At 34.0% G+C, this 17,356-nt stretch overlaps 1 protein-coding gene across 2 annotated transcripts in view; it reads right to left on the reverse strand.

Moving 5' to 3' along the window:
- Window positions 1-17,356, reverse strand: part of CEP83 (centrosomal protein 83) — a 121,844-nt gene that overhangs the window by 73,818 nt on the left and 30,670 nt on the right. For both annotated transcript variants that reach the window (XM_043562117.1, XM_043562119.1), the window contains exons 2-5: window positions 11,722-11,995; window positions 10,934-11,084; window positions 2,539-2,631; window positions 299-430 (exon numbers count right to left, since the gene is read on the reverse strand). In XM_043562117.1, the coding sequence (XP_043418052.1) occupies window positions 299-430; window positions 2,539-2,631; window positions 10,934-11,084; window positions 11,722-11,894 (549 nt within the window). In that variant the 5' untranslated portion in view covers window positions 11,895-11,995. The remainder of the gene's footprint in view (window positions 1-298; window positions 431-2,538; window positions 2,632-10,933; window positions 11,085-11,721; window positions 11,996-17,356) is intronic.

Below are 17,356 nucleotides of genomic sequence, written 5' to 3' on the forward strand. Positions count from 1 at the left end.
TGATATAAACAAACTATATTTGTTAAAAGAAGTCTGTCTCTGTGGCTACGGGAGAAAAGGGACTGTCTATCTGCATTGACTGGGGCAAAATAAAGGAGGAAAAAAAGAGGAAAATCTAATAGCCAAAAAGAATGTTCACACACACAAAACTATTACTACAGAGCAGATGAAAATCATGCCAAATACTTCACCATTAATTAATGAAACTTAATTATGCAATCAACTCTAACTTGGATTTACAAAAAACAAAATTTTACTGTCTAGAAGGATAATGACTTAAACTAGTATAGTCACTCACCTCTGATTCACATTTTATTTTTTCTTCTTCTAGAAGACGTGCAAATTCTTCTTTCTGGTGTTCAAATTCTGATTTAAGAAATGTATGTTCATAGCGGAGTTTATTATATTCAGTTCTATACTTTTCCACTTCCTAAATTAAAAGATTGCAATTTATGACAGACAAGTTTATAAATGAAATTTGTACTTACTCCAAAAATCGCTTTTGCAAATATAATTTTAAATTGCATTATATTGAAAGCCATTCTAAAAAGTAAAAAATAAGCTTAACATAAGTATAAATAAACCCTGAAAAAAAATTTTATGACAAGAATCTTATATACAGAATCAGTACATTCTTAAGAAAGTGCCAATAAAGCAAATTATCATTCAATTAACCTTATTTCCTCACTGATTCTCATAATAATAAAAATGAATAGTACATCAACACTTTTGCCCTCTGGGCTTAAAAAACTAATATTTAAGAACGTAGTACACCTTTCAAAACGTAATTAATTTTTAAAAATTAACTCTACAGTAAAATAGAAAATAGCCTCCTGAAAGCCAGACAGGATGAATTCAAAGTAGATAAAAGATTATTTGAATATTTAGTACAATAACTTAAGGTTCGATCAAATAGTACAATGATAGGAGCGCCTGGGTGGCTCAGTTGGTTAAAGATCTGACTCTTGATTTTGGCTCAAGTCATGATCTCAGGTTGTGAGATCAAGCCCCTTGGAGGGACCCACACTGGGTGTAGGCCTGCTTAAGGTTCTCTTTCCTTTTATCCCTCCCTGCTCATACACATATGCTCACTCATGCCTAAAAATAACAATAATAAATTAAATATAGATACTATATGTGTTATATATAATATTACAATGATAGTTCAACACACCAGTCTAAAGAATATATGTAGTACCAACCTTTCTAACCAGGAATACATGCAACTCTCTGGTATGCTTCCAATTCTGCTTACTAACACTACAAAAGTTGCCAGTATTCTAAATTCAGTAACAACTCAGGCAATAGAGAAGACGAAGGAGATACTATTTCAACATTCATCAGGTAATTAAGTAATAAGAATGCCTCCTAAAATACTCAGATCACTGTAAGTCTTTAGCTGAAAGATTTCTCTAAGCCAGTTTACAAGCCAAGAAAATGGGTTTCATGATTTTATTAGAAACATACTTTTTTTTAAGGTTTTACTTAACTTGATTGCCTATTTTAAGTCTAAGTGGCTTTGTTTACATCCCAAAATTAAGTCTCCTCTCAACCGTAATGCTCTGGTTATCCACCAGGAGGATATTCAAAAGACAACTTTATCAGGCCAATAAGCCATTTATAAAAGCGGATTCTACAACTGTTTCTGTGCAATGCAGCATCACTAAACTACAGTTTTCCAAACGGATTCATCTGGAAGGGGACAATATTCATTTGTTATGTATAAGTCCTGGTCTATTTGTTAAATAAGGTTGCATATATAAGTTGTCAAGCATAGTACTTAATATACGTCATCTTTTCCTATTCCATTGATTAAACATTTAGTCTTATTATACCAATATCTCATAAAAGGAAGGAAACCTTTCAATCTAAAGGAAAACTGTAACAAATTTTTATTTTTATGAGGTTGCATGAAATATACTCTTTCATGCCACAAATATTAATTGAGTACCTACTGTATGCTAGGAACCATTCTAGGAACTTGGAATATACAATGAACCAAACAGATAAAGGTTCCTTCTCTCATGCAACTTACATTCTAGAGATGGTAATATAGAAAATATAAATATTATACATCATACGAGAACATGATTAGTACTAGAGAAAAATAAAAAGTAGAGCAGGGTAAATGGGGATCCAAAGGTCTAAGAAGTGATGGGAAAGGCAGAAAGAAAATTAAATGGAAATCCTAGTCAAAGTTGGCCTCATTGAGAAAGTGACATTTCAATAAAGCCTTAAAAGAGAGGAGGAAGTTGGCCAAGAGATATCTGGAAGGACACTGTTCATGTCACAAGTAAGAGCTAACACAAAGATTCTTGATTTGCTCCATTTCTGGAGTGCCAAAGAAACATCAAAGAAGCCAAAGTGGATGGAGGAGAGGAAGTCGGACAGATTATGGGACCTCATCTTGTGCAGCCCTAAAAGTAAGGATTCTTGAGTTAGAAGAGGTGCTACTGCAAGGCTTCTAAGAAGGGGGATAATGGTTTTAATCAGTCACATAAAGACAAATGCACAGTTCCTTCTATATAAATTACTTACTTCATCCAGATTCCTAAAACGTTCCCTCATTGGAGTTTCTAATTCTTGTTGTATCTGGGCTCGTAACAGTTCCAACTTTTGTGGAGTTAACACCTAATATGTAGAGAAATATAAACCAATTCTAAATATGAAATCACAAATATTAAAATCAAGAATTCACCAAGTTTCAACACCTAAATAAAACAACAAAATTCAACTCATAGAAATTATGCAATATACTTTACAGTAATCACTACATAAATAGAACCATTATTTGAAACAATACTTTAAGATCACAATTTCAGGGCCTCAGAGATGTCAAAAATCCCATTAACATGAGGTAAAGATACTCCCTATTATTACTATGACTGTTGAGAATAACTATGTTGGCAGCCTAGGTTACCATGCATGATACAACAGCTAACTATTTTCTAAAGCAATTAAAATAAAGGTGTAATAATTTGGTATATCACAGAGAATTCTTAAGACTTTTTTTTTTAAGTTTATTTCTTTTTGAGAGACAGAGAGTGAGTGGGGGAGGGACAGAGAGAGAGGGAGACACAGAATCCAAAGCAGGTTCCAGGCTCTGAGCTGTCAGCACAGGGCTCGAACCCACAAACCAGGAGATCATGACCTGCGCCAATGTTGGACACTTAACCAACTGAGCCACCTAGACGCCCCTCTTCAGATTTTTTTTTTAATTTTTATTTTTATTTTTTATCTTCAGACTTCTTATTTTCAATCAGAAAAGGCTGATTTTTACTCTGGCCACCAAAACAAGTTTCCTCCCTATTATAGCTCTCTGATAGAACTCAGATTTTAGGAAGTAATTACGTATTTAAGTAAGCTCTGTAAGGGCAAACACAATCTCTATTCACCATGGTGTATTTCCAACACCACACACTACTGCCTGGCACATAGGATCACTCAATTATTATTTCTTGAAAGAATGAACGAATACTGGTTATAAAACAAAAAAACCCAGTTTATATTTACATTAATCTCTGAAAATGAAGACTACTACTCAGTTTAATTCATTCATTTATTCATCAATACTCCACACAGCCCAGAAACTTTCCAGAATACTTACTATACATAGTATTCTGCAATATATTATATAATCTACATAACATGCCTTTCTAAATACCTTACATGCATTTACCAATTTATTTAAACCTTGCAATGATCCTCAATGTAGCTTAGTTGTCATCGTTTTTTTACAGAAACTGAAGTATACACAGAGCCTAACTTTCTAAAGATCACAAAAACTCACAGGAAACATTTCTAACTCTGTAAGAAGTTCAAACTCTCATATGAAAAATAACTTATGCATACAAATAACTACAAAAATAACCAATATAAGCTCATCAAACAGGTAAAAAGAGAAGATTTTATGTATAGATATAGTGCCACATCAAAGGAATAGGAAAACTAAAGCTTCAATAGAACACAAAAACTAAGAATGGATAACATTTTAAATTCCTTGGGGAGAAAAATGATCCTCAAAGTTAAGCTAAAGGCATTTTGAATTGAACCACACTAAGCACCATAGACAATTTAGAATCCTGGATCCCTGTGCATTAATACTCTCTAGATACTATGATGATCAAGGCCATGTTGAAACATTTCCAAATGCCACCTAGCAGAGCTGCACCCTGGCTAGGAACAAAAGGGAAGGGTACAGAGTAGAAAATTCCTAGGTATGAGGTTTACACTCTTATAATTTACTCAGTATTCAGTAGTACTTTTAAAAAAAAATGTTTTTTACTTAAAATGAATATAATTACATAAATAAAATAATTGAAACAAAAAATATTAAAAACCTAAGTCTTTTTTACTTCAGTCATCCAGTTTCCCTCTTAAGAAGCTATCATTGCTAGTTTTTATGTATTCTTCTTGAAATAATATACAAATATATACACACACACAACTTTTAATTTTTACATAAAGAAAGGCATGCTATACATATGTCTCTGTGCCTTGGTTATTCACTGAAGGTATTCAAGCTTAAGAACGGCATCACCATATCTACATTTTAGGAAGAAGCAAAATGGATCAAAACCTTTGGCAGGAGAAAACTGGTGACTATGGGGGGAAAACAATTTCAGTGAATGGAGTTGGGAAACCAGATAGAAAGCTCTTGTTACAATCTGGTTTATGATGTCAAGAGTCTGGGTAATAGCATCAGGAGTCCAAACTGAGAAGAGGTGGTAATTAAAAGGAACAGAGTAATAATAGATAAGCCTTATTTGATTCCTGTTTCAAAAAAACCAACTTTAAGCAAGCAAAACTGTGGGAAAATGAGGGAAATGTCAACAAAGATGCAACATAAAAAAGATATTAAGGAATAAGTACTTTTAGGTATGATAATGGCATTATGACTATGCTTTTAAAGGAGAGATTGCCTTGGGATGTAATAAAGATACATACTAAAATATTTTGAGTTGAGATAATATGATTTGTGTCAAAATAATCCAGAGTGGTTCAAGGACAGAGCAGGGATGTCAGAAGATAAAATAAGACTGGTTGAGAGATGGTAATTATTGAAATTATTGATGGTGGGTGATGGGTATGTGAGGATGCAATACAACCACCCTCTCTACCTCAGGGCTTGTTTGAGACTTCTGTAATTAAAGGTTAATTAGAAATAAAAGTGCTTCCACTTCCAACAGATGGCATAAAAGAAATCAGATTTATTCTCCTGCTAGAATAAAAGAAGAGACAAAAATCCGTTTTCAAGACAATGGGCCTAATAAAGCAACAGAGATCTCTGAGAGACAAACAACAAAGAAAGTAAGCTTTGAGAATGCTGCCAGGCCACAGGAAGAGATATCCAGGCAATGTCTGATGGACTTTCTGACCTAAGCAAATGGAACTGAGAATCCAGAAGGAGCAGGGTGGCAAGAGTCACAAGACAGGGTACCAGAAAAGAGGGTGGCACACAAAATTAAGAAGACCTGCAAAAGGTCCCTGTTGACTCATTTAGTAGAGTACCCCAATCAGCACATGCATGTAAAGAAAATATTTAATTAAGGCCAGGAAAAGAACAATCTGAAAGAATTAGATGGATAAGTAATCTGAACTCACACAGAGGTATGAATAGTTGTTTTTCCCAAAAGTTTCCCAAAAGTTTCCCAAAAACTTCATTTCACTGAGAAATGAGTACTGAGAAGGTTCTCAGTATTGACAAATAAGGAGCACTAAACATTAACCTGCTCTCAACCAATCTTAAAAGCAAGACTCAGAAAGATGAAACTGCTTCCAAGTAACTGTGTCCCAGAACAAAGCTCAAGAGTATTTACCAGAATACAAAACCATCTAGTATTCAAAATAAAATTAACAATGTCTAGCATCCAAAAAAATTTATCAGACATGCAAAGAAGCAGGAAAATATTACCCACAATAAACAAGAAAATCAACCAACCAAAACCAACTCAGAAGTGATACAGATTTGAGAATTAGCAAAGACATTAAAAGTTATTATAATTGAATTCCATATGTTCAAAAAGCTAGAGAAAATATTGAACATGTTAAGTAGATATAAGGAAGGTATGAAAAAGATCAAAATTGGACTTCAGATTAAAAACTACAATTTCTGAAATGAAAATACACCATACGGGATTAATGGCTGCTTAGACACTGCAGAAGAAAACAGATCAGTGAACTTGAAGACATGACAACAGAATCTATCCAAAATGCAACAAGGAGACAAAAAAGATTGAAAATAAATAAACTGAGAGTGAACTATGGTAGAACTTTCAGTAGCCTAATAATGGGATCACCAAGGAGATCAAAGAAGGCAGAAAAAACTTTTTTCTGAAGTAAAGTACAATTTTCTATATGTGATAAAAACTGTAAGGCCATAGACCAAAGAAGCTCAATAAATCCTAAGTACCAGAAAGATGAAGTACAAGGCATGTCAATCAAATTGCTCAATATCAGCAATAAAGAGGAGGGCCTGGCTGGCTCAGTCAGTAGAGCATGCAACTCTTAAAATCAGAGTCGTGCTTCAAGCCCCACATTGGGTGTGGAGCCTACTTAAAAAAATAAATTCAGCAATAAAGAGAAAATCTTAAGAGCAGCCAAGAAAAAAAAGACTCACTGCATACACAGAACAAAGATAAGAATGACAACAAATTTCTTATGTGAAAAAATATCTGTGAAAAGAGAGAGCAATACCTTTAAAGTACTAGGGAGACAGTCAACCTAGAAATCAATACTCAGCAAAAATACCTTTAAAATCAATTATTTTTTGATATATAAGAGCTGTAAAAAATTCTCACCAATAGATCTGTACTATAAGAAACGTTAAAGAAAATCTTTAAGAAAGTAGAAAAATAATACAAATGGAAATATGGATCTACACAAAGGAGAAAAGAACACCGAAGCTGGCAACTACACAACAGTCTTATGATCTACAAGCTCTCTGATAAAAGTCTCTGTAAGATTTTTTTTTATCTCTTAAGAATCTTCTAAAAAACAAGCACACACACTAAAAAAAAAAAAAAAAAAAAAAAAATCTATCCTCCTCCCTCCCCCCACGAAAACACACATAGAGTTAGAGAGTTTTCCCCATGCTATTTTAGGAGGAAAGTATGCTGTGTCTTAGACTTCTAATGGAATACTGCCACCACTTGTCTCAAAAGAAATTTAACAAAAATGTGTCATTACCTATATTAAATCTGTATTATACCAACGCTTGTTATGTTGATAAAAAACAGACCAATTATTTTCCAAAGAATGTTTTAACTTAAGAAGGCAAATATTGCTGTGCCAGAGGTTCTTAACAAGTTAATGACAAACTGAATAATGAATTTTGCTGAGCTTCCTAGCGGCCAAATAAAATGGGAAAAAACTGGCTTATAAAGTTTCAATTGCCTGGCAGCATAAAGAAAGCACATAGATTTCTGGTAAAGTAAATTTTAAAATTTGTATCAGAAAATATATCAAATAACTCATATTTAAAAAAAAAGGTTTGGCTAACATGGTACATAACAATAACAATAGCTAACATGTTCTAACTACTTATTATATCAAAGCACTGTACCAACACTTCCTATGCATTGTCTCACTTCATCTTTACAATCATCCTAAAAGTCCGACACTATTACTATTCCCATTCACTACAACTACACCAATGAGACAGAAATATTCTGTCTTTTCTATCACTTTTCTATAAAAGCCAAAGGGGTATTAAATCTTAACTCAGAAAAGGCATTCTGCAGGTAGACAAGATAATACATGTTTATTCTGAAAATCACCTTTCATAAACATTTATTAAAATATTTCTTGCTGATTCTACTTTGTTGAATTGACTTTATTCAACCCACAATTTGTACAAATTGCAAACATCCATAAAGCAAACAGCTACATTGCTTCAACATGTGTATATAAATATATAGAGAGATCTTTCTTTAGCTTATTTTTTCCAGATACATATCATATAGAAAGCGGTTATGTTTATCTTGAAAAACAGAAACGTTACCAGATAAATTATATTTGCCAATGAACACCTGGGAAGTTATCACATGGAGAAATGTCCTAAGTTATTTTGTGTAGATCCAAGGAATAGCACAAGAACCAACAGAGAGACCACAGGGAGGATGATTTCATTTCAACATGAGCGGGAAAATATTTAACACACTCCAATCCATAAATGGAACTGGATCACTTTAAACATTCACTGGGTTCTCTTGCACTGAAAGCAATGAAGCAGAGAATAAAAATCCCTGTGTCACAAATGTTCTAAAAAGGAATTCTGCTTTGGATAGTGTGTTAGTTTCCTAGAGCTACCGTAACAAAATACCACAAACTAGGTATCTTAAAACAACAGAAATTTATTGTCTCACAGGCTAGAAGTCCAAAATCAAGGTGCCAGCAAGGCCACACTCCCTCTGAAAACTGTAGGGAAGGATCCTTCTTTGCATCACTCTAGCTCCTGGTGGAGTGCTGGTGATCCTGGCCATCCCTTGGCAGTTGCAGCACTTGGATCTCTGCTTCTGTCACTGTAGGATTATTCTCCCCACCTCCCCCGCTGCCCTCACCCATGTTTCTGTCTTTGTGTCTGTTCTCCACTTCTTCTAAAGACACCAGTCCTACTGGATTAAGGACCCATCATCCTTCAGTATGACCTCATCTTAACTAATTACATCTGCAAAGACTCTATTTTCAAACAAGGTCACATTCTGAGGTACCGAGCATTAGAAATTCAACATACCTTTTTGGCAGACACAATTTAACTCATGACAGACAGGAAAAAATGAGAGAATTATCTAAGATGCTTAAGCTTTAGGTACATATGAGAGAAGAACATTGTATTATATATGAACAGAACATTTCCAATTCATTCATTTGTTCTATTTACTCATGTCACTCATTTGACAAATATTTGCTACTATAAAATATATAAATACAAATATAAATATACTTGAGCACTGGAGACACACTGAAAAAAACTCCTGCCCTACGGAGGCTGCATTCAAATAGAGTAAAAATGGCCATCATTTATGAGTATCTATCTATTCTGTCAGACATTGTACTAAAAATCTACATGTTATCTCATTAGTCTTCACAACAACCTGTTAGTTAACAACTTTTACCCTCTTTACATGACAAAACGAAGGCATAAAAACCACTGTTTGTTGAAGGCCATCATCTCATTAGTGAATTGACCCATTTTTGGTTATAAAAATGACCTTTTTATCTTAAGTGACACTCTTTTTGTCTAGAAGTCTATTTTATCCGATACTAATATAAACACTCCAGTCTTCTTAAGCTTATTGTTTGTATGCACTTGGTACAAATAGCATGTCTAGAAGTTACTCTGAAGAAACGGAGTAATTATATCTGCAATGCCTAAAGAATACTTTGAATTCCTTGGGTTCAGTGCTCACTGATTCTCATTTACGTAGGTCTCCGACTATTGCAAAACAAATTAATCCACCAATTCTATAGGCTTGAATTACATTTCCCTACTCAACTCCTATTTCTGAGGTTTTTATTTGTTTAAATGTCCCAAATATACCTAGGAATGAAACAGCACAGGAGAGGCTCCAACCCAAGCTTAATGGTGGTGTTTCCAACAACGGAAGATTTCAAGACACTGAATGACCAACTTTTAACACTGCTGTCAAAGAAATCCATGAATTGGGTGAAAATGCCATACTTACTAGATGAAAGGTAGCTTTTTACTCTATCAACTTACAATTCCAGTATTAAAAATACCTTATTATTTGTGCCAAGCACTTGATAAGCAGAAATACATAGTTGGTGTCACTTAGAAATTAAATGAATACAGGAGAATTATCACTGCTAATATCTACTAATTTGAAATTTATGGTAAGTTTGACTGGTGCTATAGTTAAGTTTGGCTCTGGTCTATTTTCTAGGCAAATGAGAAATGAAACTATAATCAGTATTTCAGTATCAACTATTTTTTGCTTTAGAAACACCATTTACCTTCCATTACGCACATAAATTATGTGCCCATATTGTTTTCATAGTCTTTTAAGTGGCCCCTTAAAAATAACTATCAGTCTTGTGAACTATACCTCAATAATAAAAATAATTTTTAATAAAAAATAAAACCTCAAAAAACCTATCAGTCTTTTTTAAGCTCAGTTTCAGTCATAATACTTAAAGGAAAATTAGTAAAACTTTAAAAAATACTCTTTAACTCTGAATATTTATCAATTCAAACCAGCCTTTCCCCTAATTATTCTGAATAGCACAATACCTAAATCAGAACAGATAATTTAATACAAATTTGCATACAATAACAGCTTCATGGTTAAACCCTATGTGGTAGCTAACATTCTAGAATATATGAAAGAATATTAAATTATACCACCTGGAAATACAGCAAAATACTCATTAAGAATACAGGCAGAACTCACCAAATTTACCAGTATCTGACTACTTTTGTACCATAGGCACAAAGGGCAGGCTTCCCCAAGATGGGCCAGTTGGCATGAAGATTATTTTGACTTCAAAGTAATCAAAACCCCACAGATTCAGGAAAAGCTCTTTACTTCTCCCTCAACTGCCTAAATTTAATTGGAAAGGAGAACCTATACCAAGAGGAGAGCTATTAACAGAGGTTCCTCTTAATAAATTTGACCACTTAACAGGGCAACCTTTGTCTTCCAAACATCTCCTCTCACCATCCTGATAATGATCTTCTTCCCCCTGTATCCCCAGACTTTATGGGTCTCCCTAGCTCAGGATGTCACATAAGCATCCTGTTGCCTGCCTTTGGAATTCTGTGTGTGTGGATTCTGAATACTTACCAAACTAAATTTGATTTTCTTTTGTTAATTTGTCTCATATCCATTGGATTCTTAGTCCAGCTTAGAAATACTTTGAGGTGCAGAGGAAATTTCTTCCCAATAGTACTCACTGAAATATATCTTCTTACCTGCAGTTTCATTTCTTCTAAGTCTTTAGTTTTCTCTACTAATTCCCCTCGTAGCTCTTCAAGCAGCAGCTGAAATTTTTCCTGGTGAGTTTGCTTTTCATTTAATAGGCGCTTGAGTTCATTTTGTGACTTTATGTACTCATCTTGCAACCTGATTTAAAAAAAAAAAAACTCAATTTTAAGGATATCCTTTACTTTCTAATGATCTTACTTTATGTAAAATCAACCAACACTACAGAACAAGACCTTATTCCATTAAATTCACAAACATCTTTTCTTTATAGAGTTTCACTTAATTATTAACACTGTAGTTTACAAATATAATTTTACTTAAGGGGCGCCTGGTGGCTCAGTTGGTTAAGCATCTGACTCTTGATTTCAGCTCAGGATATGATCTCACGGTTCATGGGTATGAACTTCGTGTCATGCTCTGCACTAACAGTGTGGAGCCTGCTTGGGATTCTCTCTTCCCTCTCTCTGCCCTCCCCCCACCCTCTCTGTTTCAAAATAAATACAATTTTACTTGAGGGGGAAAAACACACTTAGCCACCTAGATACATTTAATTTTCTAGGTCTTGCTACTTTCAAAGCAAGACTTTTATCAACTCAAAAAACACTTGAGATCATGGTTAGTTTTGAATTAACTACTTTTAAAGTGAAAATTTTACTATTAAAAAGTTTTAAAACTATATACTGCAAACTAACAAAAATATACTGTATGTTCCAGAACAAATTCAGACAAAAATATATTTAATAAGGCCCCTCACCTCCAAATTTAAGCAATTTACCTTGTGTGTTCAGCTTTAAGAGTCTGATAGTTAGTTTTATGATGTTCACATCGTAACCTTTCATCAATTAACATTTTTTGCACCTCAGACTGAGAAGATGTCAGCCCACTGTCTCCACCAGGAGGAAATGTGGTGGGAAAAGTGTCCATACTGTTAAGTGAGCAAATCACCATGTAAAAGTAAGTTCTGGCTTCCTTATTGTCTTAGTTTTCTTTTCAAGAGTATTTTCCACTTCCTTCTTGCTAAGACGGACACTCAGGATACCAAATTATACCTGTACAGAGAAATGAACTTGGTTAGTGATGAGTTAAACTCTTTCAGTGTTACAGTCTTTTTATCATTTCTTGTTATTCAACTATCATTTCTATAACAAAGCCCAATTTTCAGATTTCTAATTGTTCATAAAACAAAAAGAACAAAGTTGAATCATACCTTAACAAACTTTCTTTACTTCCACACCAAGCTTATGTGACCATCAATTTCACATCTTCAAGTACTGACCTAACTAGAACTACCAACTTTTCCAGTTTAGGTCCTCTTGGATTCACAAACCACAGATAGTTCCTGAAGCTACTGGGGTAAACTTGAAAGAAAGATCCTAGTACAAAATCCACACTGTGAAATCAGGGGAAAAACCATCTGTAACTTGACAAATGGCTAGAGAAAATTATAATGTTCACAAAGATGACCTTCAACAAGTAACTATGTCTGTGATTAATCCTACAAAGGGTCTTTTATTTGACACAAGGTGAGCTGTACTCATGCTATTGACTCAGAAGAGAAATCAGTCCACACATAAATGTTGATCACCTATGTGTTTGCGCTGTACTATGAACAGGAAACTAAATCACCCCAGCTATCCCCAAAAGCACTGATCCAGGATTATGAAAGTAACTGTTTGTCTAGAAGTAAAAAATAAGGACAAAGTGTTCTTATTGTAAATAATTAAAAATGAAAGTTTTAATCAAAACAATTCTGCCCCCTTTAGCTTTCTTAGTCTTTGTCAAGACTATTTCATCTTTCCTTAATAGCATCTCCACTGGTCATGGGTTATCATGAAATACCTTTTCTTTCTACAAGAAAAGATCTTTAGCATACACAAACCAATGGCAAATTACTCAGTCTCTCTTGTATTACACCATTTCTGATAAATTAATGTGATGTCTGCATATTACCTAAGATGACTTTTAAACTAAAATAAAGTTACTTTGGTTTCCTGTCAAATCACATTTTAACAGAAGGAAAGAAGTCCTTCAAGAAAACTTCACATATTATTCATGTTAAATGTGCAACAGTGCACTGTTTGTAGCAGCTGCCACAGTATTATCCTGTCAAAAGTATACATGTGTCAGGGAATTAACTAACTGGATCATAAAACTGGCACATAATTTTGAGTCTGCTTTTTGATCCAAATTAATTTTTACGAGATAGAAACACGCAATGTTAACTTATCTCATACTTTCTAATGATACCACCAAAAGGCATTAAAAGGCTTTAATTTTAATTAGCTAAAAGCTTAAACTACATAAGAAAAAACCAACAGCTACCCTTTAGTCCCACTACTAGTGAAACAAAGATTTCCAAGATAAAATGAATAATTTTATTTTCTATTCTAGTTGACAGCAAATATTCTAACTCCTACGTTAAAATGGAAGTTAAGGGTGGCTCAGTCAGTTGAGCGTCCGACTCTTGATTCCAGCTCAGGTCATGATCTCATGGTTCGTAGGTTCGTGCCCCACGTCAGGCTCTGTGCTGACAATGCTGAACCTGCTTGGAATTCTCTCCCACTCCCTCTGCCCCTCCCCCCCCCACCCACGTGCACATGCATGCGTACCTTCTCTCTCTCAAAATAAATAAACTTTTAAAAAAATAAAATAAAATGGAAGTTAAGTCCCCATAGAAATAAAATTCAATAAGACCTGGATATTTTAGGAAAATAGAGTTAATGATTTAAATTCTTCCCTTCTGGCAGTAAAATCTACTACAAGTAGTTTTCAGGACTTCACTAATTGCAGGATATCCATTTCTTAATCAGCACAACCATTACCTTGTTAACCTTAAAAAACAAAAAAAAACAAAACAAAACAAAACAAAAAGCAGTGTTTCTTCTTCTAGCTGGTATAGTAAAGTAGCATCCAGGTACAAGGTCAAGTCCATCTCTTCCTGTTGGGTCTACAATTGGTAGGGAATGAGAGCTCCCCTTGCTGAACCTCCCAACTTCATTTTAATGAGGTTTCCCATTATTAGTTTTCATAACCTCATCTCCAAATCTAGTTCTGTTGCAAATGTATCTGTATTGCCCTCTGGTATTTTCTTGACTCAAAGTTATGAACTCCTGGGTTTCATCTGCCAATAGTCTTTTTCAGACTTTTCTCCTCTGTTAATTTCAGAATCACAGAAAACTATCTGCTTATTTGCCAAGTCTTACCAAGGTCAGAATGAATTTTTTATCTGTTTTTCGGTATTTTGCAGATATATTGTCCTCCAGTTCAGCAGTAATCAATTTATCAATGAAAATCTTGGAAAATATAGTTATGGTAGTCCTCCAAGAAGATATCTAGTAACATAGACAGAAAGGCCTCATAAAACATAAGTCTTTCTCTGAACTTCAAAAGTGGTTCCACAATTCTATATTCAAGCTTACAAAGAAACAACTTCTAAATTTCATGCTAATTATATAAGGAGGCTTTTAGCAAAAAACAAAAATCCCAATTAGCTAAACACTGTGGGAAGTGTTTTACCAATCTCTTATACCAAGAAATGTGAAGATAGCCTTCACTTCCAGTAATAAAGGACTAGGTAATTTAGATCATGCTTCCTGCCTAGGACAAGAAAATCTGGACATATGTTTTAAAAATCTGCTTGAAGACACTGGAAAACTAACAACAGAATAAATATTTACTGAAATGGAAACAAGGGAAGATGTGAACGCAGAAAGAGGAGACTGGAATTTGGGACCACTGTTCTCCTAGGGGCATTTGCCAGTTCCAGAGACTGGGAGACTGAATGCCTTCTGACAGCCTTCGTATTCAAAGACACAGACTAGAACAGCAAGGAGAAGGCCTGGTGAACACCCCCCTCCATTTTGGATACAGACTTTAAAGGCTTACCCTTATTATTGCTACTAAGGGTAATTCAGGTGAATTATATTAGAATAGGCTGCAACTTGCTCTAAAAAACAATTTTACAAATAAATATGACACAATAAAATTTTTTTAGAAATTTTAAAACTCAAGTCATGGGAAGATAAGAGAACATGAACTAAAGTCACAAGAAGCAAAAGTATTTAAATAGATAACATGAGAGCCTCACTATCAGAGTTGTCAGACAACGATTCTAAAAATTTTCTTATATTAATATTATCTATAAGACAATAGGAAACAAGGTTGAGAATCTTGTAAGAGAATTCAAAACCATAGAAAGAAACCAATGTAAACTCTAACACTGAAAAATTCTATAACCAAAAGTAAAAACTCAATGCACAAGCAGCATAACAGCCAAGATAAAACATACTTTAAGAAGGAATTAGAAGTTAAAAGAAAATATTCAAGATAAATTAGGAAGAGAAACAAGAATGAAAAATACAAAAAAGGAAATAAATACAGAAAATAAAGTTAAAATGTCATTCTAACAGATATGCCATTGAGTCCCAGAAGGAGAGAGAAGAGTATAGAAGCAATACCTGCAAAATAAATAGACAGGTAAATAGATACTTGAGAACCTCCCCCAAAAATGTTCTAAAAACCCCAAAGACATAAATAAAAAGAATTCCACCTACATCACATTAAGAAATCTGCACCTAAGAACATCACCTTAAGATCTTCCTAAAGAAAAAGGGAAAATCTTAAGATCAGTCCAGAAAAGAGACATGTCTTGAAAATAAGCAATAGAACTGACTTCAACAATGAAAGCCAGAACACGATACCTTTATAGTGCTGAAAGAAAATAACTGCCAAACTAACATTCTATAAATATAGCAAAAAAAAGGAAAATCTTTAGAGAACAGTGGTAAAATAAAGACATTTTCAGACAAATGGAACAAATTCATCCCAGAAGATGCACAGCAAAAGAAACAGTAAAGGAGTCTTCCATACACAAGGAAAATTACCTTAGATGTGAACTGGACAATGCAAAAATAAAGATAAATGAAAACCGGAAATATGTGCATAATTCTAATTGGACACAGACTGCATAAAATAATACCTTAGGATTTCTTAACAGATATAGTCTTATAATACATAAAGAAATGGCATCTAAGTCAGTAAAGGTAGAATTACAGATCCCTTGCACTGTATAGGAAAGGCTAAAAGTATCAATGAATATTACACTTTGAGAAGTCAAAGATGCATAATATAATCACTAGGAAAGGGGTGGGAAAATTATAGCTCATGAGCCACATTTGGCCTGTATTCTTCTTTCACATAGTCCCAAGCCAAGAATGTTTTAAGAGCTTAAAAAGAAAAAAAAGAAAAACAATGAATACAGATGAAAAAATCCTCAACAAAATATTAACAAGTTGAATCCAATAATGTATAAAAAGATTTACACATCATGACCAAGTAGAATTTATTCCAGGCATGCAAAGCTGGTTCAACATTTAAAAAACGTCAATTAACGTAATCCATTACACAAATAGACTAAAGCAAAAAAATCACACGATCTTATCAATAGATGCAGAAAAAGTACTTGACAAAATCCAATATCCATTCATAATTTTAAAAACTCAAACTAGGTATGGAGGGGAACTTTCTCAACTTGATAAAGAACATGTATAAAAACTCTACAGCTAACATCATAGAGGTGAGAAAATAGAAATTTTTCCACTAAGATCAAGAACAAATAAAAACGTCCCCTCTCACCACTTCTTTTCAATATCATAATGGGAAGTCTTAGCTAATGTATTAAGCCAAAAAAATAAAATAAAACACATACAAATACAGAAGGAAGAAATAAAACTGTCTTTCTTTGCACAGGACATGATTATCTGTGTAGAAGATCAAATTTTAAAAAAATACTCCTGGAACTGATAAACATTATAGCAAGGTTGCAGGATAGAGTTAACACAAAAAAGTCTATCAGGGCACCTGGGTATCTGAGTCAGTTAAGAGTCCAACTCTTGGTTTTGGCTCAGGTCATGATCTCATGGTTCCCAAGTTCAAGCCCCCCAGCAGGCTCTGCACTGACAGTGCAGAGCGTGCTTTGGATTCTCTCTCTCTCCCTCTCTCTCTGCCCCTCCCACATTCTCTCTCTCTCAAAATAAACACATAAACAAACAAAAAAAGTCTATCACTTTCCTATGTATCAGCAATGAACAGAAGAAATTTGAAATTTAAAATACCATTTACATTAGTACTTCCCAAAATGAAATAGCTATAAACTTAACAAAACATGTACATTTTTTAATATGAGGAAAATTACTAAACTTTGATGGAAAACAACAAAGAACTAAATAAATGGAAAGATACTCTATGTTCATGGATAGGAAGACTCAATACTGCCAAGATGTAAGTTCTTCCCAACTTGATGGATAGATTCAATACGATCCCCAGAAGTTATTTTGTGGATATCAACAAACTAATTCTAAAATTTATGCACAGAGACAAGAGACACAGAATAGCCAACACAATATTGCATA

This window comes from Prionailurus bengalensis, chromosome B4, assembly GCF_016509475.1.
Source record: "Prionailurus bengalensis isolate Pbe53 chromosome B4, Fcat_Pben_1.1_paternal_pri, whole genome shotgun sequence".
Classification (NCBI taxonomy): Eukaryota; Metazoa; Chordata; class Mammalia; order Carnivora; family Felidae; genus Prionailurus; species Prionailurus bengalensis.